The sequence below is a fragment of the Mesoplodon densirostris genome, chromosome 14 (genome assembly GCF_025265405.1).
Source record: "Mesoplodon densirostris isolate mMesDen1 chromosome 14, mMesDen1 primary haplotype, whole genome shotgun sequence".
In the NCBI taxonomy this organism is placed as follows: domain Eukaryota; kingdom Metazoa; phylum Chordata; class Mammalia; order Artiodactyla; family Ziphiidae; genus Mesoplodon; species Mesoplodon densirostris.
The window spans coordinates 88,664,508-88,690,718 of record NC_082674.1 but is presented as its reverse complement, the minus strand read 5'-3'; the positions used below and the strand labels follow the sequence as shown (position 1 = coordinate 88,690,718).

The window sequence follows — 26,211 nt, the reverse complement described above, 5'->3', positions numbered from 1 at the left end:
GAGTCCATGAACCACAACTACTGAACCTGCGAGCCACAACTACTGAAGCCTGCACACCTAGAGCCTGTGCTCCGCAGCAAAAGAAGCCACCACGATGAGAAGCCCGCGCACTGGAATGAAGAGTAGCCCCCGCTCACCGCAGCTAGAGAAAGCCTGCGCGCAGCAACGAAGACCCAACGCATCCAAAAATAAATAAATAAAATAAATACATTTATTTAAAAAAAAAGAAAAGAAAATATGCTTCTCTACTGCACCCCCAGTGGGCAAGTGCAGGGATGGTGGAGGAAGAATGTCTGACATTGAGGTCCATGTGCTTCCACTGGGCTCCACTGTCTCCAAATGGGTGTGTCTGGGAAGAGCAGGTAGGCTCTGTTCAGGAGCATCAAGGATGGGACCTGGCCAGGTGGCAGGATCAAAGCGCACACCAGGCAGGAGTAGGGACTTAGTTCTGCCAATAACTAGCTGGGCAATCTAGTTAACTAGCAAACTAGCTACAAAATGAGAATGACACTAGTACCTGCCTCATAGGGCTGTGGTGAAGGATTAAATGAGAAAATCCATGGAAGCTCTTAACCTAGTGCCTGGCATATTATAAGCATTCAATCAATGTTAGCTGTTATTATTATCCCGTATTTTCTCATAGTGTTTTGTGAGGGCTTCTATTTCACCTCAAATCGTTGTCTTATATGTATGTGTCTGTCTCCCCCTTTATGCAGTGTGAGCTTGATGGGCAGGAATCATCTTTGTGGGGTACATAAATCCCATTTGGCCTCATCCAGTAATTGTAGATGCCAAAAATTCAGTAAATACTTGTGAAATTAAACAGACTTGACCAAGGGCAGGGAGTGGGTAGAAAGTAATGAGAGAGAGACAGAGACAGAGAGAAAAGGAGAAGAGGGAGGGGGAACAGGAGTGCAGGAAGAGAAAATATTCTTCTTGGGATGCTGCTCCTTTTTTGATTAGTTTTTGGGACAAAATACAACTTAGTCCTCAATGACAAAGGACCTCATAGAGATCTTAAGCCCACTATGACCATCCTTCACCTAAGTTTAAATAACATTGTGTTTGAACCACTCACATGTTACAGCCTATAAGCCCTGCGTTTCCCTTTCTGTTCACAGTCTCTAGTGTATCACCCTTGAGTACAAGGACTTACATCTCTGAAAGCCCTTGTTTCTTAAGCCTCCTCCCTCCAAGAGTCATCTAGTCCTCATTCTTATTAATGTTCAAGCTAAAGGAAATAAGGTGGTATAGCAGAAGAAGCACTAGGTTTTAGCGTCACATACACTTGGATTTTTAACCCTGGCTCTGTGTGATCTTCAGCAAGGTGTTAACTTCTATGAGCCTCAATTTCCTCATCTGTAATAATAGAACCTACCTCTCAGGGTCATTGTGTGGATGAGAAATAGGTGTGAAAAGCCTTTAGCATTGTGTGTGAGAGTCAGCCCAGGAAAATAAAGAGCCCCACACAGAGAAGTAAGGCTTGCAGGTTTTAATGTTTCATGATTGTTAACAGAGCAGTCTCAAGGAGACCCCCAGAGAACCTGTTCTGACTTTAGAAGCACTTCCTGTGGACGATGGAGGGCCCAGCCTCATCATACTCTGGCTTGCTGATCCACATCTGCTGGAAGGTGGAGAGAGAGGCCAGGATGGAGCCTCCGATCCAGACTGAGTACTTCCGCTCTGGGGGAGCAATAATCTGCAAAGAGCAAATGTGGTGAATCATGATCAGTCGCCAGGGAATAGGGAAGGTGGTCCAGGAATCATCTCACCACACTGCCAGACTGCCCTGGAAAAGAACAGCCTCTGTGGTCAGAAAGGAACAGGAGAAACCTTGTGGTAGATTAGACTATTGCTCAGATTGTCACTCGCCCTCCCACCCCATCCCCCTGCCTCTCCATGAGAAGAGTTCAGTGTTCCACCCTGTGACTTTGGGCTAGGCCCTGTATTTGCTTCGGCCAATGGGATGTCAGCAGACTTGACACGGGGCTAGAAATGTGTTTCAGGCATGCAGGTGGGCACACTCTCTTGGGTCTCTGCCATCTTCATGAGAAGAATTTCCCTTGAAGAGCTACTAGACCTTTAGCCTGGGCCCCACAGTGAGAGATGTGCCCCTGACCTGAGTTGGCTGGGCCTGCAGAGCTGTCTAGCCAAGCTTGACCTAGGTCAGCTGACTCCCAGCTGACCTGCAGATGCCTGAGCAATAAATGCTTATTATTACGGGCCCTGAAATTTCATAGTTGCTGTTACCCAGCAGTAGCTAACCAATACAAACATCTGTAAGGGGAGTGCTGTTCTGTTCCTGCCTAGAGTTTGGATGCATGAGCAGCTTGGGCTGGGATTCCTCCATTCCTGAGTCTAAGCCAGTCTACTCAATAGTCTCTTGTATCTGAGAAGTTCTCAAATTCATACATACCACTGGGATTCCTGAGCTTGGCCTTTAGAAATTGGTTGTCATGTCAGACAACTTTGAACTCCACCTAAAAGTATATCTAAAAGGACCATGACTCTTCAACTAAGTCCTGTCTCTGAAGGGACTAAGAATTCAGTGCTAGAACAAACCAGACATGAAATAGATTTTTTTGTCTCTTAAGAATCTCCCTACATATTTCCTAAATTGCAGAGATCATGGAATAGCTAAATAAGTAGGGTCTTTAGAAGTTATCTTATTCAGGCAGACAAAAGTCACCCCGTTGCCCCTTTGACAGATACCTCAGCGACTGGCACAGCCGCTAAGAAGGTAACAGATTTTACTGCTGGGCAGTTCTAGTTGTGAGAAAACTCTGGGTTGTCTTGGGCTGGAGGCCCTAAATCTCAGCCCCATTCCCACCATACTCCATATCCTTCCACACTTCCATATCCTGGGGTTTGCCTCACCTCCCCCAGTCCAATGTGGCTGGGGTATGTGTACCCGCACACATCCCCGGGCACCTTTGCTTACTCACTCTCGTTCCCCTGCCTGCAGTGTGCTTTCCCCCCCTCTGGTCTTATTTAAGCTGTTCTTCCATTGACCATGTCTACTAATCAGATCTTAAACTCCTGGAAGGCCGGCAATGTTATTAAACTCAGGGCAGTGGCTCGTAAATTGGAATATGCATCAAATTGTTGGTGTCCATTTATAAGTGTAAGTGATGGGGACACCCCAGACCTGATGAACCGGAATCAGGTGTGGTATCCTGACACGTGGTCCTAGTAAAAAGCCGCTGCCCCAGGCCTGGCACATTGCCCCCCACGTGGCAGACCTCAGTGAGCGTGGCTGCTCCAATTGGCTCTGGGTGAGAAGAGCCCGCTGCTCACCTGTTTTCTGGTGGCCTGTTCTGCTTCCCTGTGCCAAGCACCATCTGCTAGGCAGGGGGAAAGCCTTTGTGCAGAAGGTTCTTAGAATACTGACATAGAGAACACACTTCCTCAGATCAGGGCTACTCCCCAGAGACCAACTTTATTGTGAGACTTTGTAACTTTCAACCTATTTGTTATTTCTATTTCACTCCTAACTCTTTCTAGTCCTGCTGGTAGCAAAGTTCCTGGAAGCCCTAAAAGTGTCTGTCTGATTGCTTGGGGACCAGAGGCTGGGGAGAAGTGGTAAGACAGGTGGGCTCCCGTTCTGATGAGGCCTATGCGGTGAGAAGCATTGTGTGGGAGGGCTGTGACCAAGATGGGACAGCACATCAGAGGCTGTCCAGGAATCAAGGAATGTTCCTGTGAGTTTGAACCAGCAGCCTGTCCTATAGCCAACATTCTCTCTTTGGAACTTTCACCCTCCTCTGGGGTGACACCCAAGTCCTTTTTAAAGGTTAAAGGTTAAAGATGGCGTGGGGTTGCCTTCTTTTCTTTCCCTCTTTCCCTCCTCATTTCCTCCTCAACCCCCTCAACTTCTCTCCATTCCAAATTCTTTCACCTCCTTCTCATATGGGGTCCATGACATTGTGTTTGAGAGCCCAGGCTAAATGTGTCTCCCGCTTATGAGTGCCCAAAGAGCATAATCCCCCAAGAGGAAATCTGTCTCGGGCCAGAATGATGGAGCACCCAGGAGGCTACCAAGCTGTAAGCCTGGCAGCCTGACTCGGAGCATCTCCCAGGTACACAGGTCTTTGTACAAAGAACAGGATGGAGGGAGCCGGGGCAGGACCCACCTTGATCTTCATGGTGCTGGGGGCCAGGGCTGTGATCTCCTTCTGCATTCTGTCGGCAATGCCGGGGTACATGGTTGTACCCCCAGAGAGGACATTGTTGGCGTATAAATCCTTGCGGATGTCAATGTCACACTTCATGATGGAATTGTAGGTTGTTTCATGAATTCCAGCTGACTCCATGCCTAGCAGAGATCACAGTAGCTCATCAGCATCCACTGTGCCACACCTACAGCTCCTCAGGTGACCCTTCTGTTGGTGCAGCTACCCTGGTTTGCCTCAGTCACCTCCCTAATGGATTATAAGATCAGACTCTCTAACTGGTCATTGCCCTGCCTTGAGGTTCCCCCAGTTCTGACTGAGTTTTCACACTGTTCCCTGATGAATATTTCTAAAGGAATACTTTCATTGTATCACTTTTTTCACAGCTTTATTGAGATATAATTCATGTACCATAATATTCACCCCTTTAAAGTGTATAGTTCACTAGTTTTTAGTGTATTCACAGAGTTGTGCAACCATCACCACAGTCTAATTTTAGAACATGTTTAATACCCCCCAAATAAACTCCATGCCCATTAGCAGACACTCTCCATTTTCCCCTGCACTCCTTCCCCAGCCTTAGGCAACCACTAATGTATTTTCTATCTCTATAGATTTGCCTGTTCTGGACATCTCATATAAATGGAACCATACAATATTTGTTCTTTTGTGTCTGGCTCCTTTCACGTAGCATCATGTTTGCAAGGTTCAGCCATGTTATAGTCTGTTATAGCCAAATAATATTCCATTGTATGGATATACCCATCATATCATCTTTGCCTATTGGTTGACATCTAGCTACCTTAGTCTGGCACCAAGATCTTCCACAGTAAAAGGCCCTGCCTGCCATACCAGCTCACGCCCACTTACCTGGGGTCCCCCATCTCCAGTCTTTTTTCCATGTGATATAATTCCACACTGTAGATAGAGGAATCTTCCTAAAGTGAAATACTGACTTTGCTACTCTGCCGTCTAAAAACTTCCAGGGGCTCTACATTGCTGATATGATTAACCTCCAGGCTCTGTGTGTGGTCCAGGGGCTCTCTCGTTTCCTCTGCGTGCAAACACACATACACACACACACACACACACACACACACACACACCCCTCACCCATCATGTCCCAAGCAGAATATGACTTGTCACTCCTCCACACTTTGCACTTACCTTTCCACTTACCTTGCGTGCCATTCCCTACTCTGCACTCCTTCCATTCCCAGACACCATAAAATGATACTCATTCTTCAAGGTTCTATTCAAATATTCACCTTCTCTGAGAAGCCTTCCCTGATTTCTTAGACCTATAGCACTTTGTCCAGTTTGCTATTTACCACTACACTATATGTCAACATTTGCTTACAGGCCTTTCTCTTATACACTTCTCAAGAAAGTAGTTATCTTTGTATTAAATATTATCTTATTTAATCCTTGTGGCAACCCTATCTAGTAGGTACTATCATAATTTCCACTTTATAGATAAGAAAACTGAGGTTTGAAGAAGGTAACATGTCCAAGGTACAGCACTTGAAGGAGCAGAATCAGGAGTTAAAACCAGGTCTGACCCCCAAACCCACCCTGTTCACTGCTATAGGTTTCAGACCCCATGATTTTTTTTTTTTTTGTGGTATGCGGCCCTCTCACTGTTGTGGCCTCTCCTGTTGCGGAGCACAGGCTCCGGAAGCGCAGGCTCAGCGACCATGGCTCACGGGCCCAGCCGCTCCGCGGCATGTGGGATCCTCCCGGACTGGGGCACGAACCCTCATCCCCTGCATCGGCAGGCGGACTCTCAACCACTGTGCCACCAGGGAAGCCCTCAGACCCCATGATTTAAATGTTGAGGGATCCAAGAGATATTTCATGTTTTAATCTCATTCTTAGTTTCATGTTTATATTCCCATCCCACTTTTCCTTTATTCTGATTTCCTTACCCTTATATTTAAAATTAGATTTTTATCTAGCTGTATTGTTTATGTATTTTTGGTCCTTCCTGGAAAACTATAGGCTAAGTATCAACAATAAACAGTGGGCGTGACTCCTGGTGTTTCTCTTCCCACCCCTGCCCTCCGATTGGCCAGGACTACGGGCCGAGCCTCACCAATGAAGGAGGGCTGGAAGAGGGTCTCGGGGCAGCGGAAGCGCTCATTGCCGATGGTGATGACCTGCCCATCCGGCAGCTCGTAGCTCTTCTCCAGGGAGGAAGAGGAGGCTGCCGTGGCCATCTCATTCTCAAAGTCCAGGGCCACATAGCACAGCTTCTCCTTGATGTCCCGCACGATTTCCCGCTCAGCTAGAAAGAGTAGAAAGGACAGAGGGTCGATACTCAGCTCTGTTAGTCTGGTCGTCCCCTCTTGATCTCCATGGAAACTTCCTTCTTCCTTCTCTTTCGGGTTCATCTCAAGATGAATGCTAATGTTTTCATTCCTCTTTCTAAAGTGAAAGTTCAAAATCTCGATGCCCAAGCAAAACTTTGCATGTGCTTTTCGTCTTGCTCCCATCACTCAGCCCTGACAAAGCTGCAGGCCTTCCTGAGGGCCTTTCAGGACACATTTCTCATCCAGATGGAGGCTTATATGCTGGGGTTGTACAGAATCTAGGAAGGCTCCTACCTAAAACCTCTTCCTGCCCAGGGGCCCACTTCCCCTTAGAAATTCAGACCTTACTTATTCCGTTTGTCCTCAGACAAACCATAAACCCCCTAGGTAATGAAATGTGCCACCAGATTCTTACCACCATTCTGCCGAATAAAAACTAGCTCTGATCCTGGTGTGCACAGGGACAGGGGTAGCAGGTCCCTGGGGAGGGAAGGAGTGCTGTGAAAGCACACTGAACAGAGGGCAAAGCCAAGCGCTTCTCAGGATGAGTAGGTCTAAGCCTTGTCTCCCTCCCCAAGGTGTCGTGGTTGGGAACATTCCTCCTTAAATAAGGCTGCCCTGACTATCTGGTCTGATCTAGGGGCCCAGCCCCAGCCTAGGGCCTCCCCGTTTACCCTAAAAGAGTTTGAGGACACAGGGCCACTGACTTCTCATTAGTCATGAGAATTTCTCGTCCTAGATCAGATTTGGTTCTGAGCTCAAGTCAAGTCCAGAAAGAGGCTGGGTACCTGTGGTCACAAAGGAATAGCCTCTCTCTGTGAGGATCTTCATGAGGTAGTCTGTGAGGTCGCGGCCAGCCAGATCAAGGCGCATGATGGCATGGGGCAGTGCGTAGCCCTCGTAGATCGGGACATTGTGGGTGACACCGTCCCCTGAATCCAGGACAATGCCTAAGGACAGAGAGGATAAGACCTATGAAAACCTTTAATATTTTCTTTCATCTGTCTCTTTCTGGGACCTGTTACCAAAAGATCTTCAACTACGATATTTTTCTTTAGCAGCTAGAAAATTCACCCATGGTGAGAATTATCAATCATATTTTTTGTGTACATCAATTTTTGTGTATGTCGGTTTGTTTTCCCAAATGAGACTCCAGGCATCTGGAAGGCAAGTGAAATGTCTCCTCTTCTTATATTCCTTGAAACACTTTCACAAAAATGCACACGTAAATTGGCATCTAGGCTGCATGTTCTTTAGTGAGACTGGATAATGTGCATATCCTTCAGGCATCAAACTAACACATATGCAGTGTGAAAAGGACTATAAAAACCAGCTTGAAAAAAAATAACATTCTCTACTGATGAAACTTTTAATAAACCATGAAAGGAAATAAGTTTTCTCAATGTGATAAGAAATCTCTCCTGATCCAACAGTCACATAATTGATGGGGAAACACTAGAGTATTGTTACTGTATTATTATTATTTAATATTGTTCTGGATGCTCTAGCCAATGCAGTATGACAGAAAATACAAATAAGAGGTACTATCATCAAAAGGGAACAGAATCATCATTATTTGCAGATAACGTGGTTGTATACTTCGAAGACCTAAGAGAACCAGCTGAGAAATGATTAGAGTTAATCAGATGATTCAGTAAGAGCCAGATCCAAAATAAATATCCAGGGAGCAGCCGCTTACTCTTCTACAGGATGCTGGTCACAGCATATTTTATAATAAAAAATAAACATTGGAGACAACCTAAAGGTCCTGCAATAGAGAAATGGTAAAATCAATCAATCAATCATGGAGCCATCACACAGTGACTACCGTGGGGCCACTGAACATGACGTTCACAGCATAAAACCAAGCGCAAAGCACAGGATACACAACTGCATTTACCTATATTTCCCCATCACCGTCCTTATCACCTGCAGTGAAATTATCCTTTACTTTCATCTCTCCTCCACTAGGCTGTTAGCTCCATAATGGCTGGTCCATCTAGTTTGACAGTGTGTGCCCATGGCCTGTAGTGTTTGGCACATGGTAGGGAGTAATGGAAAATATTGGAATGAATGGATAAATGGACAAATCAATGAATACATGAATGAATGTTTGAAAGATGTTCATGCAAGCTGTCAAGCCCCTATTAAAAATCACTTTATTTTGAAGTTCTCTCTGTTTCCCTGAGCTCCCTTCTATACCAAGGCCACATCATACTTACACATCCAACATCATAGGTTCTGCCATTGCTGCTTCGTGAGCAGAAACATTCTAGCATTGTTGGAAAGGGTGTACAAGCTCCCAGACTAACCACTGTGAGGGAAATGGCCCTTGCAGGTTGTACTGGTCATGGTTTGTTCATGTACATTCTTTCCAGCTATACTGGGTGGACTCGCATCTGCATTTTACATGGGCTTCCCTTCTGTTATCCCTAACCAAGGTTTTCCTTGGACTTTGACTGTCCCACTGATTCTTCTGAACAGGAATCTCTGCAGGAACCCAGCTTTCCCTTCCTCCCTCCCAAGTCAGAAAGGGAACGGATGACAGGGCTACTCACCTGTCGTGCGGCCAGAAGCATAGAGGGAGAGCACAGCTTGAATGGCTACGTACATGGCAGGGACATTGAACGTTTCAAACATGATCTGAAAGAACAATGCAGAATAGAAGACTATCTGGCAGAAATCACAGCACCTCTTGGTCCACAGAATGGTTTGTAATTTTATTAAGGGCAGGAACTGTGCTTATTTACCCCACTCCCACCTCCCATACGTTCTGGCATGGACTACAAACACAGCAATTCTCAAAAATTTCTGTTGCATTGATGCATGGATGGGAGAAAGAATCTGGCCAAGCACCCATGTTGTGTTCTTGTGCCAGTGCTCAAGTCTTCCTGGTCTCTTACCTGCGTCATCTTCTCCCTGTTGGCCTTGGGATTTAGGGGGGCCTCCGTGAGCAGGGTGGGGTGCTCCTCAGGTGCTACCCGCAGCTCATTGTAGAAGGAGTGGTGCCAGATCTGGTTGGGACAAAAGTCAGATGAGTCCAGCAGACTCCCAGTGGGCTGGAGACTTCCTATGGACATGCCCCTGCTGGGGAGGATGGCACGATGTTCTCAGAATGGACTGGATCTGGAGAGGAGGCCTGTCAGCCACGGGAACTTCTGATTGCTCTTTAGAGGTTATATTCCTTCTCAACAAGGCCCCAGACAGGACTCAGACCTGGGGCCAATATACTTAGTGTGTTGATTATTTCTGTCTGACCTTGACTCCTATTTACACCTCTCCCTGGTCTCCCCTGCTTTGTGCCCTGAGGGACAAGGCCCTCTGCAGCTCTCTGGCTTCTGGCTGTGCTTGGCTGATAGAAGATACCAGCAAGAGGTTGGAGAGGGGGCGTGGGGAGGAGGGCAGGGTGATTTCCCGGCAGCGCTGTGGGCTCCCTGAGCACAGCTCCTGTGGCGCAGCCCCTCCTCAGGCTCCAGATCTCACTGAGCTCTAGTCGCGCTGCCCTTGCCTTTCAGCCTTCCAGCTGGAAGAGCTTCCCTCTGTTGCTGGTACTTGATGCCTCTGCATCCCTTTCTGGTTCCCTAACCCTGCTCACACCTCTGTAAGTAGTCCTTCCTTAAATTAATTTCAGAACCCCAGCTAAGTGTATACTGTCTCCCGCCGAAGCCTGACAGATATGCATTAACCGTCACTGTCTATGATTGACCAGGCTGTTCTTTAAAGCAGGGTTTCTCAACCTCAGCGCTTTAACATTGTAAGTTCAGTAATTCTTCATCGTGGAGGGCTGAAGTGCATTACAGGATGTTTAGCAGCATCTCCGTGTTCCACCCACTAGATGCCAGCAGCACTTCTCCAGCTGTGAGGGGCAAAAATGTCTCTAGACATTGCCACATGCCCCTGGGAGACAAAATCGCCCCGGTTGAGAATGACTGCTGTAGAGGAAGTTACCCGCTGTGTACTGTTCCCTCTTTAGTGATCCAGGACAACAAACAGGAGCCTTTATTTCAGAGGAATTTGGCAAAGAGTGGCAGGGACACGGGGCTTTGATTTCCTCCGAGGTGAGGCACAGGGTCCTCTGATTCCATTGTACCCATGTATTTAGGGACCCCTGGCTTTGTGCTAGGACGGTGCTAAATGCGATCTTAGCTTCAAAGTCTGGAGGGGAGAAAGGCAGTCAAAAAGACAAAATACCAGACACGTCCATATTTTCATGAAGGAAGAGGCAGGAGAAGATCGTTTTCCGGGAGATTTGAGTAGGCCCTGAAGGCAAAGGAAGGTCTCCAGAGACTGAGGAGGGCATCTTAGCAGAGCAAATGGCACAAGCAGAGGCCCTGGGCTGCGGAGGTGTCACAGGAGGCGTGAAGGAGATGGCAATTAGGCTTAACAATGTGATGTCAGTATTTCCTCAAATGTGGGCCCCGCATGCTTTGGGATAATTGTTATAGGTGCAGGTTCCTAGGCTGCATCCCAGGCCCACACATCAGAATCTTTGGGTGGGAAGGGAAAGCTGGGAAGAAGTGAGAGAGTGGCATGGACATATACACACTACCAAATGTAAAATAGATAGCTAGTGGGAAGCAGCTGCATAGCAGAGGGAGATCAGCTCGATGCTTTGTGACAACCTAGAGGGGTGGGATAGGGAGGGTGGGAGGGAGACTCAAAAGGGAGGGGATATGGGGCTATATGTATACTTATAGCTGCTTCAGTTTGGTGTACGGCAGAAACTAACACACCACTGTAAAGCAATTATACTCCAATAAAGATGTTAAAAAAAAAAGAATCTTTGGGTGTTGGGCCCAAGCACCTGCACTCCATCTTACTTCATTTTCGGAAGCTTTTATAAAGTATTTTAAAAGTTAAAGATGTTGACAATTTTTAAATTAGGAAAATATTTTTAAGAGGAATAAAAATTTCTCATATTTCCCTTACTTAATAATAAATAGTTAACACTTTGGCTTTTTTCTTCTCCCTAATCTTTCATCTTTATGTATTTTAAAATTTATTACTACTACCATTTATTTACTTCATATGCTTTCATTTATTTATTATTTACTACTTTTACACTTCTATGGTCAATTTTGTTTCCTGTCACTTTTCAGTTAATATAACATAAATACTTTTCTTTTCCATAGTAAACATTTATTTTTAATAAATTGAACTAAATTTTTTTAATTATTATTATTTTTATTAGTCTCTGCTTTACAACAAAGTAAATCAGTCATACATAAATTTTTTTAATGTTTGCACAACATTTCTTCATGTACCATCATCATCATATATTTAATCACATTACTATTCATGGTATCTTTGATTTTTGTTTATAAATAATCTTGTGAAAACTATCTTTGTACATATTACATTTTCTTTTTTCTATTCAGGATGTTTTCCAAAGAAAAAATTCTAAGAATGGAATTACTGAACTAAAGAGCATGGCAATTGGAAAACTTTTTGGTTTCTCTCACCCACAAAGAGGCTAATTTTGTCTTTACTTCAGAATAGAAATTGCCTGTTTCACCCTTAAGTGCATTCAGTGTTCTTGCTCTTAATATGAAATAATTTGATAGATAGAGTTAATACGTAGTTGTTTTACTTTGAATGTTTAAATAAGTTTTTAAATAATTTTTCAGATACGTTTAAACTTCTTCAGATTTTCAACTTTTGATAATTTCTATTTGGCCAATTATCTGGTCATGTCCCTTGATTATTTGTCTGGTGGAGACTTTGTGTTTTTAATTATCAGTTTACATTAGTTGTTTATATTAATCCTCTTTTGCACTTGTGAATTATTTTTGCAATTTGTTGTTTGCCTTTTAAATTTGGTTTTGCTTTTCACATATTAGAAGTTATGATTTTTAAGAAGTCACATTTGTCATTCTTTTTCTCTGACTTCTTTCACCAGAAATATGATAAATACTCACACTTACTGTATTGTATTTTTTATCATTTGAATTTTTATATTTAACTTTCATATTTAATTGATATGTGTTTGATGAAATTGTATGAAGTAATGGCCATAAACAGATTCCCTATGCCCCAAATAATGAATCGGTTGTCACAGAATAATTCATTGAATTATTGAATCCTTCTCTACCCTCTGGTCTTGGAAGTTTCATTTACCATGTATTTCTTTTTTACCTCTGTATTGGCACCAAATTGTTTTAATTTTTATAACTTTATATTATACTTTACTATTTGGATATAGCAAGTCTCCTCTCATAGTTTTTCTTATTCATTTTATTCTCATAAATTTTGTCTTATTTATTTTTCCACACTTTATGATTATCTTGCATAATTAAAACTCATGATATTTTTAGTCAAACTCATAGAAGCAGAGAGTAAAATGGTAGCTACTAGGAGCTGGCGGAAGGGAAAAGAGAGGCTATCTTAGTCAAGGCATACGAAGTGCCAGTTATGCAGGGTGAGTAAATTCTGGAGATCTAACATAATATATTAGCATGGTGACTAAAGATAACAATGCTGTCCTGTATACTTGAAATTTGCTAAGAGGGTAAATCCTAAGTGTTCTCGCTGCAAGGGAAACTATGTGAGGTTGTAGATATGTTAATTAGCTTGAATATGGTGACTATTACATAATGTATACACATATCAAATCATCAAGTTGTATACCTTAAATATATACAATTTTTAAAATTGTGAGATTTTTGTTAGAATGGCAATGAGCCTATAAATCAATCTGAGAAGATTTGACGGCTTTACCCTATTCAGTTTTTCTTTTAAGGCACATAATATATTTTAGGGGTTTCTTTAAAGAGTTCATATTACTACGGTGAATAAAATATTTTGTCTATTATGTTTTCAAATTAGATGTCATTAGAAATATAATAATATGTGCCACGTATTGAGCATTAAGTATGTTCCATGCCTTGGGATTATACTAAATATTTGCCTAGTTCAACCTCCAAAGCAACCTAATGAAGAAAGTATTTTTATTTCCACAAATAAGGAAGCTGAGGCTTAGAGGGAGGGATTTATTCCTAGATCTCCCTGCCACTGACTCCAGTGTCTGTGCTCTTAACCATCCCACAGAGTGAAGTAAGAGCTATTGTATTTTTATCTATTTATGTCACATTCAGAGTGACTGAATCTAGGGTTTAGAGAAATTGAATCTAGGGTTTAGAGAAAAGTATATGTGTACTACAGATTTCAAATCAGCTTTCTTTATTCCCAGGTGCAGTCTGCTCAATAAGCTCTCTATTACATTTCAGAAGACAGTCATTGCAGAAACAAGAATTCTCAGACAACTGTCAGTGGAATTTATCAAAAGAATATTCGAAATATTGTACAGCAACTATACTTCAATTTTAAAAAAAGAATATTAGAAAGGCTCTATTAGCATTTTGCACGTGATTTTGTGGAACACAAACTACCATTTAAAAATTACCCCCTGGGCTTCCCTGGTGGCGCAGTGGTTGAGAGTCTGCCTGCCGATGCAGGGGACACAGGTTCGTGCCCTGGTCCGGGAGGATCCCGCGTCCCACAGAGCGGCTTGGCCCGTGAGCCACGGCCGCTGAGCCTGCGCGTCCGGAGCCTGTGCTCCGCAACGGGAGAGGCCACAACAGTGAGAGGCCCGCGTACCACAAAAAAAAAAAAAAAAAAAAAAAAAAAAAAAAAATTACCCCCCCGTCTTCTTTTTTTAAAATATTTTATTTTCATTTATCATTTACAGGTGGTTTGTTCTTGATATTAATATTTCCTAGGTATCTAGTGAGAGTTTGATCTTTTTTGTGGGAGGGGCCACGTGGCATGCGGGATCTTATTTCCCAGACCAGGGCTCGAACTCCCGCCCCCTGCAGCGGAAGCGTGGAGTCCTAACCGCTGGGCTGCCAGGGAAGGCGCCCCCTCAACATCTTCTGACATGAAAAAAGCTTCTAGAAACCGGTAGAGATACCTATTTAAAATTTTCACTAGAGAAGCATCATACTAATGTAGCATCAATGCACCTGTCTGAGGTCATAACAGGGAAAATAAAGGGGAGAAACTACTTGTCTTTCTGGAAGCAGCAGAGCATTTTAAAGAAGGATAAGCACTGCGCTGGAGTGAAAGCTGGAAAGGATAAAGCTGGGACTTAGGCGGGACCAGGTCCTCAAATGCTAGACAGGGAGCTAGGAACCTACTCTTGGTTAGTGAAGAGTCTGAGGAGATGAGTGACATGAGCCGGTCTGTTTTTAGAAAGACAAGCTTTGCAGAAGTGCAGAGAATGAATTAGGTTGAGTGAGGTAGGAGACAAAGAAATCAGTCAGGAAGCCATTGGAATCGTCTAGTGAGAGATGTTGGCAGCTGAGGCTGGGGAATGCCCAGGGGATGGACAGGAAGGAAAGAAGATGTGAGGAACATTGCAGAGGGAGAGTCGGCAGGGCAGAGGTGGGTCTTGATGATGTCAAATGAGCACACTGAAGGGGGGTCCACCAGTACCTTCTCCATGTCATCCCAGTTGGTGATGATGCCGTGTTCAATGGGGTATTTGAGAGTTAGGATCCCTCGCTTGCTCTGAGCCTCATCCCCGACGTAGCTGTCTTTCTGGCCCATTCCCACCATTACACCCTGCAATGCAAAAGAGAAGGAAGGAGAACGGAATTGGCCGAGAGCTCCACTTGGAGGGATTCAGGTACTGGAGGGTCCCTGCAGGAGGTTAAAGGTAGGGAACATGTCCTTCTTCCCCTGGACACCAGACTGCAGGAGACAGGGAGAGGCAGGTACCAATGAATGTGGAGATGGTAGGAGGGAAGGCGGAGGATTTCTTGTGCGCTTGTCTCTCTTCTCTGTCCTAAAACAATGTCATTTTCTGGGAGAACAGGGCCCATCCACACACATCTTCCTCTTAACTTACCTTACCTTACTCAGCACACACGCACACACGCACACACGCGTGCAGCTCAGCATAGACTCCACAGTGCAGGGCATCCTCCTACTAACTCAAAGCCTTGGGTCCAGGTGAACACATACCTGGTGGCGAGGGCGACCCACAATGGAAGGAAAGACAGCCCGGGGGGCGTCATCTCCTGCAAAGCCAGCCTTGCACAGGCCAGAGCCATTGTCACACACGAGCGCAGTGGTCTCCTCTTCACACATGGTGAGTGTGGCCGCGTGCACCAGGGGCTAGAGCACCTAGGGACCTGGGGAGAAGAGAGGTAACTGGCCACTGGTCAAAGTCATGTCGGAGACCGGCTTCTTGGCTGTCTTGCGGCCTGACCCCATCGGCAACCAGGACCTAGTTGCAGGAGGGACAGGTGTGGACCTGGCCCCTTACTCTCTGGCATTGGGGCTTCTTCCCTCTACCCTACTGTTTTGGGCTGAATTGTTTACTCCCCAGTTTCTATGTTGAAGTCCTAACCCTAGTACCTCAGAGTGTGACAGTATTTGGGGATAAGGTCTTTAAAGGGGTAATTAAAGTAAAATGAGGTCATTAATCCAACATGACTGGTGTCAAATATGCCTAATTCAATAGAACAGGTATCTTTATAAGAGGAAATTGGAACACAGACACACACAGAGGGAAGATCATGTGAAGACACAGCAAGAAGACAATCATCTACAAGCCAAGTTGAGAGGCCTCAGGAGAAACCAGCCCTGCTGATACCTTGACTTCAGACTTCTAACCTCCAGAACTGTGAAAAAAATAATTTCCCTTGTTTAAGCCAGTCTGTGGTACGTTATTATGGCAGCCGTAGCAAACAAATCCACCCGCCTCTCGAAGACCTAAAATGACTACAAAGCATTAATCCAATGGAAAGAATCTCTAAAGCTTTGAAGTTTAGAAAAGGAATTGAAAAAATTTGCAGTAAACATAAGTAAGGGTTATTATTTGCTACATAAAAGAACTCGTACAAATCAATAAGAAAGAAGTAAATAGCCCAAAAGAAAAAAATAAAAAGACTGTGAATAGATAACTGACAGAAAACGAAATGCAAATACCCAACAATTACAGGAAAAGATGTTCCGCCTCACTAGCTATCAGGAAATGCAAATGAAATAAGGCCATTTTCACCCATCGTATTGTTAAGATTCAAAGTTTTATTATAGGTGTTGGCAAAGTTGTGGGAACACTGGCACTCTTTAATCAGAGAAACACACCAACACACAATCTGGTACTATCCAAAAGTCCCTTGTGGGACACTGTACTGAGGTTAAGAGAAGGGCCAGGCAGATCGACATGGACTAAGGTGGATAGATTTCTAAACCATTCTGCTGAGTGAACAAAGCAAGTTGCAGAATAGAATGTCCAGCATAAAACAATTTATGAGTTCTTTTTAGAGCACAAAACAATATTGTGCATTTTCCATAATTTTCTTTTTGTGTGGATGTGAACACATAGAAAAAGTTCTGGAAAAAAAAAATCTAAGACTGATCACAGTGGTTACCTGGAATTGGGAAGGTGACTGAGAGGAGAAGTGCCGCAATGTTTTAATTGTTAACAAGGAGACTGTATCCATGTATAGTTTATAATTAAAATCAATCATACACATCATTAAGGAAAAAAAGGTGCAGGTAAAAATGTATAATCCTAAGGGTAGGAGCCCCCTGAGGAGGACAGGGCAGCCTGAGAGGAGAGAGGAAAGTGAGAGGATTCGTGATGGGACTCACTGTCCCTGTTGCTTCAGATGGAGAAAAACAGAGAAGTCCTTCCTCCAATGCTGATATCTGAATTGGGACGACTGCAAAGTAACGAGGGAATGAATTTTTCTAACGTCTGTTGCGGGTTTTCTTTCTTTGGGTGAGAGGCAGTATGAAAAGACCACACCCGACAAATTCTTGGCACTTGGTGAAGAAAGAGAAGCAATGGCGGCTCAGGAGATGGTGTGCGGATTGCCTTCCAGCCTGAGAAGCCCCCCAGGGGGGCAGAGTGGAAGTGGGGAGGGTCCCAGCTCAGGGGGAGGTGGGAGTCCAGAGAAGAGAGGCACGAGGCATGGAGAGAGAAGGTGGCTGCAGAGGACAGCCCACCAAGCTTCATTCGGAATGAGCGGCAGGAGGGGAGAAGAGAGCTGCCCTAGACACCTGGGACGCTGGTCCTCCAGCTCCCTTACGTGGAAGGAGGACAGCAGAGACCATGACCAAAGCAAAGAGGAGACAGTCACAGGCCTGCGAACGGGAGGTCAGAAAGGCTACCTAGAGACTGAGCAGAAGCGTATTCACACAGTTTGCAGGCTAAAAGGAAGCCCTTGCCTGTTATGTTCAAAGCAGGGTGCGCACTAGGGGAGAGGCCCACTGTGACTTCTTGAATCCAGCTCTGCTTGTCCTTGCTGACCCTCATGTTCACCCATGGTCACAGTGATCAAGTCCCAGTTCTCGCACTTGGCCTACAAGGCCCAACAGGCTCTGGCCCCTGCCTGTGTCTCCAGGCTCATTTCCCCCCTGGCCCCCCTTGGCCTTCTCACTCTGGCTATGTGGAGTTCCTTTCCATTCTCCGAACGTGTCATCTTGTCTCCCTCTGGCCCTTTAGACACAGGATCTGGAACACCCTTCCCCCGACCTATTTGCTACTGACTCCCATCACCCGTCAGGCCTCTGCATCAACACTGCATTTTCAGTCTCTCTGGCCCACCGGTCTCAGTTAGTGGCCCTTCTTTGCCCCACAGCACCTTGAGCTTGTCCCAGCAATGATCAACTCTGCACATCTGGGCTCATCTGTAGCTCTGTAAAGGCAGGAGCTGGGCCTGTCCTGTTCTCCAGAGATTCTTCAGGAAGCTTAGCATAATGTCTGTCACAGGGTGCGCTCTTAAACCTTTTTTTATCCAGATGAATGAGTGAATGAATCAATGGACGTCAAGGAGAAGGATATTCAGAATAACAAAGGTAGAACAAACACTGGTGAGAGGACACTGGTCTGAGATGAGGTGGAGATTGAAGGAAAGTACCTAGTTGTTCAAAACAATGTTGTCTCTGGTCTGAACAGTTTCTGGATTGCAGGGAAGATCCCTAACCTTCTGCCATGTTAGACCAATGGAGAAATGGAGAGATGTCAGGAGATGGAGATGGCAGATGTTGTTCCAATATTCAAAAAGGGAAAGAAGGCAGATATATAAACCTCAGATAATCTTGATATGCAAATTAGGCAGGTTTCCAGAAGGTGTTATTAAAGAAAGCACTATTAAGGAAGCAGTGGGCTTCCCTGGTGGCACAGTGGTTAAGAATCTGCCTGCCCAGAAATAGAGGCACACATGTAGAGAGCAAACATGTGGACACCAGGGGGGGAAAGTGGCGGGGGGTGGTGATGGTGGTGTGATGAATTGGGCGATTGGGATTGACGTGTATACACGGATGGGTATAAAATTGATGACTAATAAGAACCTGCTGTATAAAAAAATAAATAAAATAAAATTCAAAAAAAGTAAGCTTCTTCCAAGCAATTCAGAGGGAAATAGAATATAAAATTTTAGAATTTTAAAACATTTTCCCCCTTCTGTTGTTTTCAGAGGCTTTGGGGGTGGCGGGGGGAGGTGGTGGTAGTGGGATATTGGAGTTAGAATAGGCATAACATAAAAACAGTGAATTTTACTAAGGAAAATGAATCCCAGGAATTCTGTTCAAATAGGATAGACTCTTGTGTTGTACTAGAGGTGTCCTGTGTTGAAGATAGTAGGCTATATGGGAGTATTTGTCTAGAAAAGAAAAAAAATTTATTAATTGGTATTTTATTGATGACAATAAAGTTGGAATATGATAATTTAAAAAAAAAAGAAGAAGAATTCGCCTGCCAATGCAGGGGAACAGTTTCAATCCCTGGTCCGGGAAGATCCCACATGCCGCAGAGCAACTAAGCCCATGCACCACAACTACTGAGCCTGCGCTCTGGAGCCTGCGAGCCACAACTACTGAGCCCACTCGCCACAACTACTGAAGCCCATGCGACTAGAGCCCATGCTCCGCAATAAGAGAAGCCATCACAATGAGAAGCCCGCACACCGCAACGATGATCAAATACAGCCAAAACTAAATGAAATAAAAATAAATAAATTTTTAAAAAAAGAAGCAGTGATTTCTTGTAATTGATTAGGGTTTAGTAAGAACAAATGTTGGCAGACTGACAGCCTCCCTTTTTCCACAGGACCCCCTGGCTGGAAATGCAGGAGGAGGCGGGAGACATTGAGCTTAACTTGATCTTGGCATCTGACAAATTCTCCTGTGATATCTCTATTGATAAAGCCATGTGGGCTGAACAATAAACCAGTTAGGCATATTTACAGCTGCCTGAGTTATTGTCACTGAAAGGTGTTAATTGATAGGTCACTGTCAACCTGGAGGCAATGATATGCCTCAGAGCTCCACTCTTGATCCTTTCTCATGTGACATGTTTATAAATGAGTTGGATGAAAATATAGAGTACATGCTGATCAAATGTCCAGATAAAACACACATGTTGGCTGGAAGAATCGAAATCCAAAAGATCTCAAAAAGCAGAGAAAATGAACTGAATCCACTAAGATTAAATTTAATAGCATAAATATGAGGTTGCGGATGTGAGTCTAAATAACCAAACTGTGAAAGCTCTTGTTCAGCCTCTGTGAGCAGGGCCTGGGGTCTTGTTGACGGTCTTCAGTGTGCTGGAGCCATGATAAAAGCTAACCCCACCTTCGGCCAGAGGGCTGTGTCCGGTTCTTAGGGCCACCCTTGCCAGCAGAGCTGTGGGAAGGTGGGCCCCCGTTCACGGCTGACATGGCAAATTGTACTACTTTTCTAAAGGGGAATTCAAAAATACTTATCAAAAGCCTTAAAAGTGTACATATCTTTTAACTCCACAAAGACACTTCTAGGAATTTATCCTTGGGAAACACTCATGGGTGAGTGCAAAGATTTGGCCAACTTTAGTGCGAAAAAATGTGATTGAATAATAAGTAAAATGGTTTCTAAACTAGGTTCCAGAAACCTCCCTACAACAGAGAGAGCGGAATATTTCATGTCCTGGAAAAAGTGCAAGCTGCTTTGTTAGGTGAAATACATGTTCTGTGGTTCCATTTTTGGCAAAAATGTATTTTTAATTTTTAAAAATTGGGAGCCTTTCACATACATTATCTAGTTAATCCTCACAAAAGCCCTGAGGGAAGATATTTTTAGTTCCATTTTACAGATAAGGAAACCAAGTCTCAGAGAAGTGAAAGGACTTAGCTCTCGGGCTCCTCACTGGGAGAGGCAGGGCTGGCCTCAGCCCAGGACAGGCTCCGAAGCCTGGGCTTGCACCTTCCCCACCACCTCGGTGAAACCCTCACGACTTCTCCATGTTTGGTGTTTTTGCTTCTGACTCTAGCACTGTTAGCAGCAAAAGCCCTAAAACAAAAGGGCCTGTGTGCTTTTCTCTCTCTGAGCCTCTGAGCCCCTCCTATGCCATGCCTGGGTCTAGATTTATGTTGACAGCCCCTGCCTCGCTGTTTAGCACATAGTAGGTGCTCAGTACATGTTGGATGGCAATCCCACCACCTGCCTGGCCTCCCCTGACAATCTGCTCTGCCCGGTCCCTGCAAGCTGAGCTCGAGTCCCCACAGGCCAGTCTCAGGGCTGCTCAGTCATGTGGGCCTGATTTAGAACCACACAGGGATAGTCTTCTTCACAAGCTGGTCACAAAGAGTTGTGTTTCCTTGTTCTAGCAGGTGGTCCACCTTGAGGAGAAAACAACCTCGGAAGCTAGAAGGTGGCCAAGAGGCAAAGCTGCACCTCTGTGACTGCCTCCCTCTGGGGTCCCCTCTCTCTTGTGACTTATAGTTCAAGGCTGTCTGGCTTTTCAGTGAACCCTTTTGTCTCCCCTTGAAGTTCCCCACCCATAGTAAGAGAGAACGCTGGACTTTGTTTCCCAGCAGCTGAGACATCTGGCCTGGAGTGGAGCTTGGCGTGGCCCGTGCTGTGCTGCCTGGGGAGAAGGCTTGGACCCTGGAGCCAGGCGCTCCTGGAATGTTTCTGCCAGGGGAAATTCTAAACTTCACTCAGCCACTTGCTGGTAATTTGTGGCTAGACTTGAGCGTGTCAACTGAACCAGAGCCAACGTCACTGTGGTTTCCTGGGTCACAACCACTTTGCAGTCGCAGGAAGCCGAGTGCAATGCTCTGGCTGTTCCAGCACGTACTACATCTGGGCTTCATTGAGGATTTCACAGAGTTAGAAACACAGCTCCCCACTCCTCTCCGAAAAGTGGCCAAAATCCAAAGACGTAATGAGCACAAAGAATTTGCTCACCCACGCATCCCCCCGGCCACCCCCAAGCAGACACGAGGACAAGATGAGAGCCCCCTACCCTCGCTCTGAAGGAGAGGGTTTGGCTTCAGAGTTCTCTCCTGCACTTCCGTCTTCACTCTCCTCCCTCTGGGCACCCCTTCCCATGGCCAAGGCCCACGGCTCCCTCTTTGGCCTCCAGTTTCCTCAACTGTAAAATGGAAATGGTGACATCTATCTCCCACGATAATGGATCAAATGAAATAATGGAAATGAAGTGCTTTATAAATTGGAAATCCATTTAAATCAGGGTCAGCAAACCAATGCCTGTTTTTGTGAGGTCCGCGAACTAAGAATGGTTTTGACATTTTTTAATGGTTGCAAAAAAGCCAAAGAATAAGATTCTATGACCCAAGAAAATTATATGAAAATCAAATAATAAATAAAGTTCTATTGGAATGCAGCCACACCCATTCACTACATACTGTCCATGGCTGCTCCGTGACAATGGCAGAGTTGAGTAGCTGTGACAGAGATCTTTAGACTCACAAAGTCTAAAATATTTACTATCTTGCCCTCTACAGAAAACATTTGCCAGCCCCTTTTGTAAAGGGCCGCAAAAATAATAATTCTTATGATCTCTCTTACTCTCCTCCATTAGATCTTGCTCCCCGGATGAAGCCTGCCATACTGGAAGGAGATGAATTGATCTCCTTCACCAATCAATGATTATTGAAGGCAAGGTTGAATTTATGCCAGTTCCCAAAGACGTTTTCATTTTAGGGGAAAGTTTGAGTCCTAAAAGGAGGGCCTCTCAGATAGTGAGATTTCAAATACTAGTTGGGGAAACATCTTGGAGTGAGGGCTTCAAATGACAAGTAAGCAGCTGCCTATTATGATCTGCAAACACATATATCCATACAGTGACTTCACAAGAAATACTCCTATGGTGGAAAATTCTAGCAGCACCTCTTATTAACTTCGGGGTATCTCGACTTGGTTAATATACACTAATTAAATTAAAAATGGCTTCTGACTAGCAATATTTCTGATCCTCAGGAATCTGCCGTTTGGACCTGCTCTTCTGGCTTTTACCTCGGCCACTCACTCTCTCCCCTGCTCAGCTCTAGTCCCAACCCCTCTCCTGAGCTCCAGAGCCCATGGGGCATCTACGCCCCATGCCCTGGCACCTCAGCTCCACCTCTGAGACTGCTGTCCTCATCACCGTCCTTTGACTGGAATGGCCCCTCAGAGATTTGCACCACCCACCCAGGATGGAACCCAAGCCCAACACCCTGACTGCTTCCTCCTCCCTCCCAACCAGTCCCCAGGCCCTCTTATTTCTGCCTCCATGCAGCTCCAGCCACCAACTTGGGACCACTGCGCACTGTTGTAGCACTCTTGCCCTGTTCAGTCCACTCCCCTCACAGCCGCCCCAGCAGTCCCTTCAGAGGGCAGACCTCTTGCTATCATCCTTCTGTGGTGCCCCATTGCCCAATCCCTAGTAATCTGGCCCTGCCTGCCCCTCTGACCTTAGCTTTCCCTGCTTCCTGCCTTGAAATCTATATTCAGTGAAGTTGAGCCCCTTAAACAGTCCCAAAGACCATGCTCCCTCTGTCCTGGGACTACCCCTACTTCAGGACCCAGCTCAGGTACCTCTTCCTCCAGGAAGCCTTCCCTGATAACTTCTGGGCTGGGTGAGGGGCTCCTCCTGTGCTTTACCCCTTTCATATATTTATCTTCTCCATGGTTCTCATCTCTCTCTCCCAGTGATTGCAGAAGCCCCTACACTGTCCCTAAGGAGCAGAGACAGTGCCTGGTACATAACAAGTGCTCAATAAATGTTGTCAGAATGAACAAAGGGAAGGAAGAAAGAAATCTAGCTTCAAGGTCATGATGTCATTCTGCCCATCTTGGTTTCCCAGGCGTAACATGTAGAATCTCTGCTCATTAGAGTTTCTCTAGTGCCCATGAATCTCTGTCACAGGAATCTCTGTCTTGCTGCAGCCCAAGGGCTAACCTCAAGGTCTAAACCCATTCAGATAATAAAAGCAAGTGCTACAGACTCCCTATGCAAAGTGTGGTCCCACACCAGCGCCTCAGCATCACCTGGAAGTTTATTAGGCATGGAAATTATCGGGCCCCACCCCAGTCTACTGAGTCACAATCTGGGGTGGGGGAGTGACAAAGCAATCTGTGTTTTAACAAGTTGTCCAGGTGATTTTTAAAGTCTGAGCACTCAGGGCCAGGCCCTGACAGTGTTGACCTGAGCACTTTATTCATATATTATCTCATTTAATCCTCACCACAACACTGCCAGATAGGTATTATTACCATTACTCCCATTTTACAGGTGAGGAAACTGAGGTCACTTAGTAACTTTGGTAGCTGGGGAGTCTGCCTCCAAGGCCTGCAATCACTACCCCAGCCAGCCTCAGCTGTAAAGAGATGTTAGCAGACTCTGTTTGCAAAAGCGGACACAGACCCTTGGTCTATTTTCCTCTGACTTATTTATGCTCTTGTGTCTGTGTGTGTGTCGTTGGGGGCAGATGATGGCATTGGTGGGTGGTTTCACAGCCAGGTGGGGGTCTTTTGTACAAGTTGCTTAACTTCTCTAAGGTCGCAGTGTCCTCATCAGAGAACGAATTAGATGGTTCCACTTCCTTCCAGCCCTAAAACCTCATGATGCCCCAGGACACTTACTCCACTCCACGCCACTTTTTGCATCCTCCAATGACCCTGGAGCCTTCAAGGGTGAGAAAACTCTTAGCCAAGGATGAATCAGAGAGACCCGCGGGGGTCTGAAGAAAATACTCACCCATCCCCAGCAGACACAGACACAGGGGCCATCATTGGTCTGGATTTAAATGCCCCGAGAAGAAGTCATTTCTCTGAAAAGCATCTGTTCCCCTAAAACAGCCTCCCAGACATTCTGAGCCACAACAAAGCACACCTCATGGGTGTAGATCTACGCTGGCTCTGATGAGCAGTGAGACTAGCGACCGCAGGTGACACATCCCACCCACCACCCAGTTAGGAGGGCAGGGAGTCCCGTTCCAGGCTGCTCCTGCCCAAGGATGCTCCATGGCCAGAAATACCTTTTCCTGGCAGGCAGCAGTGTGCTTGTAGGCAGAGTTGCACACCGAGGGTCTTGACGTGTGACCTGGGCCAGCGTCACAGAAGCCAGGCCAATCTGGAGGTGCCTGCTGCACCCAGGGGTCCGGCAGCCCCAGAAAGACAGAGACGGCAGAAGCTGTATAGTACTCACCGAGTGTATGAGAGGTCCTTCTCCCAGTGACTGAGGGCTGGTGTGTCTTTGGCATAAATACCAGAGCAATATAAAACCCCAGAGGCGGATCTTCTTTAAGCAGAGTCCCTAAAAAGGCCAGCTGACGGTGTGTTAGCAGTATTACCATATAAGGTGTTTTTTTCAATAAATCGGCCTTGGGGGGGTGCGGGAAGGGGGTTGGGTAGAGTGAATTATCATTTGAAAAATGTATGCGAAGGACGCGACAGGCAGCAGCCTCGGTGCTGGCAGATTTGTTCCTTTTATGCTGCACTCGCATAAACAAAACTCACACCAGGCCTTATAAGCTGCCCAGACTGAGGCCAGATGGAGCTCTGCTACTGGAGAGAGAACCATACCAAGAATGGCAGTGGGCCTCCTCCCTCCACACCTCCCTACTCAGGCCCTGAGTGAGGCCCGCCACCCCTGGGCAGTGTCCCCAAAATGGATACAATTGTGCCTGGTCTGGCGCAAGCCCAGGACAGCTAAAAGCCAAAGGGAAAAGCCATCCATACCTGGGAGAGCAATTCTGTGTGCCCTCCTCACCTGCTGCCCCCCCCCACCCCGCCACAAGCTCCTAACCCCTGGGCTGAGTCACCTGGGGACCCAGGACGGCGGAAGCCTCCTCTGGAACCTCACTGTCTCCCTCCTTTCTCCTTTCCTTCCTGGATTCCCTCTGCCAGTCCCTGAACATTGGGAATACAGCCCAAGGTAGCTGCTTCAGTGTGGAGGCACAGCTAATAAGACTCGCAAGCCTGTGGGCTTGTCCACAGTCCTGAGGTTCCTGCTGTTCTTCTCACGCCCTCTTCCTGAGTAGCTGCTTCATTTCCCAAGCTAGCCGCTGCCAGCTCTATGGCAATTACTCTCACCTCCACATTCCCACAGTCCCAATGCCTCATGCCTGATCCAGACTAAAATTACGGATTGCCTGTCGGACATCCCCACCCAGATGACCCTCCAAAACAGAATCCTCGTCCCCTACCCTCGATGCTGCCGTGCCTCCTGGGTTCCCGACTTCAGAGTCCTTCCCCTCGGTCCTTCAAGCTAGAAACCTGAGTCGTCCAGACCCCTCGCTCTCCCTCATGCCCGCACCCACCTGGACACCTTTCTGGTGCCCCTCCCCTCAGAAAGCCTCTGCATCCTCCCTGCTGGCCCTGCTCTGCTTCCGGCTCTGGTCCTGTCCAGCACAGCTTCCTGACTGGTCTTCCTGACTCCATCCCATCTTCAAACCCAGCAGTTCCCAAAGTATGGTCCCTAAGCCAACTGGAAGGCAGCGACTGCATGA

At 45.9% G+C, this 26,211-nt stretch overlaps 1 protein-coding gene across 3 annotated transcripts; it reads right to left on the bottom strand.

Moving 5' to 3' along the window:
* Positions 1 to 1,477: 1,477 nt before the first annotated feature.
* On the bottom strand, positions 1,478 to 25,013 carry ACTG2 (actin gamma 2, smooth muscle). Of its 3 annotated transcripts, XM_060116810.1 has the most exons (10): positions 24,909 to 24,998; positions 21,723 to 21,851; positions 15,449 to 15,618; positions 14,918 to 15,046; positions 9,388 to 9,498; positions 9,043 to 9,127; positions 7,273 to 7,434; positions 6,268 to 6,459; positions 4,134 to 4,315; positions 1,478 to 1,699 (listed from the first exon to the last, which is right to left on the bottom strand). In XM_060116810.1, the coding sequence occupies exons 3-10, from the start codon at positions 15,572 to 15,574 to the stop codon at positions 1,556 to 1,558; spliced, it is 1,131 nt and encodes a 376-aa protein (XP_059972793.1). In that variant the 5' UTR covers positions 15,575 to 15,618; positions 21,723 to 21,851; positions 24,909 to 24,998; the 3' UTR covers positions 1,478 to 1,555. The 3 variants fall into 3 exon arrangements, with proteins under 3 accessions (XP_059972793.1, XP_059972792.1, XP_059972794.1); XM_060116809.1 differs by lacking the exon at positions 21,723 to 21,851 and having other exon boundaries at positions 24,909 to 25,013; XM_060116811.1 differs by lacking the exons at positions 21,723 to 21,851; positions 24,909 to 24,998 and adding an exon at positions 24,739 to 24,882.
* Between the last annotated feature and the right edge of the window lie 1,198 nt (positions 25,014 to 26,211).

What these genes read in the sequence shown, in the direction of transcription:
- ACTG2 (XM_060116809.1), bottom strand. Translation starts at nt 15,574, where the DNA reads ATGTGTGAAGAGGAGACCACTGCGCTCGTGTGTGACAATGGCTCTGGC. An exon ending in TGGGTCGCCCTCGCCACCAG is followed by an intron (nt 15,047 to 15,448) that starts GTATGTGTTCAC and finishes TTTGCATTGCAG; the next exon opens with GGTGTAATGGTGGGAATGGG. An exon ending in ACAGGGAGAAGATGACGCAG is followed by an intron (nt 9,128 to 9,387) that starts GTAAGAGACCAG and finishes TTGTTCTTTCAG; the next exon opens with ATCATGTTTGAAACGTTCAA.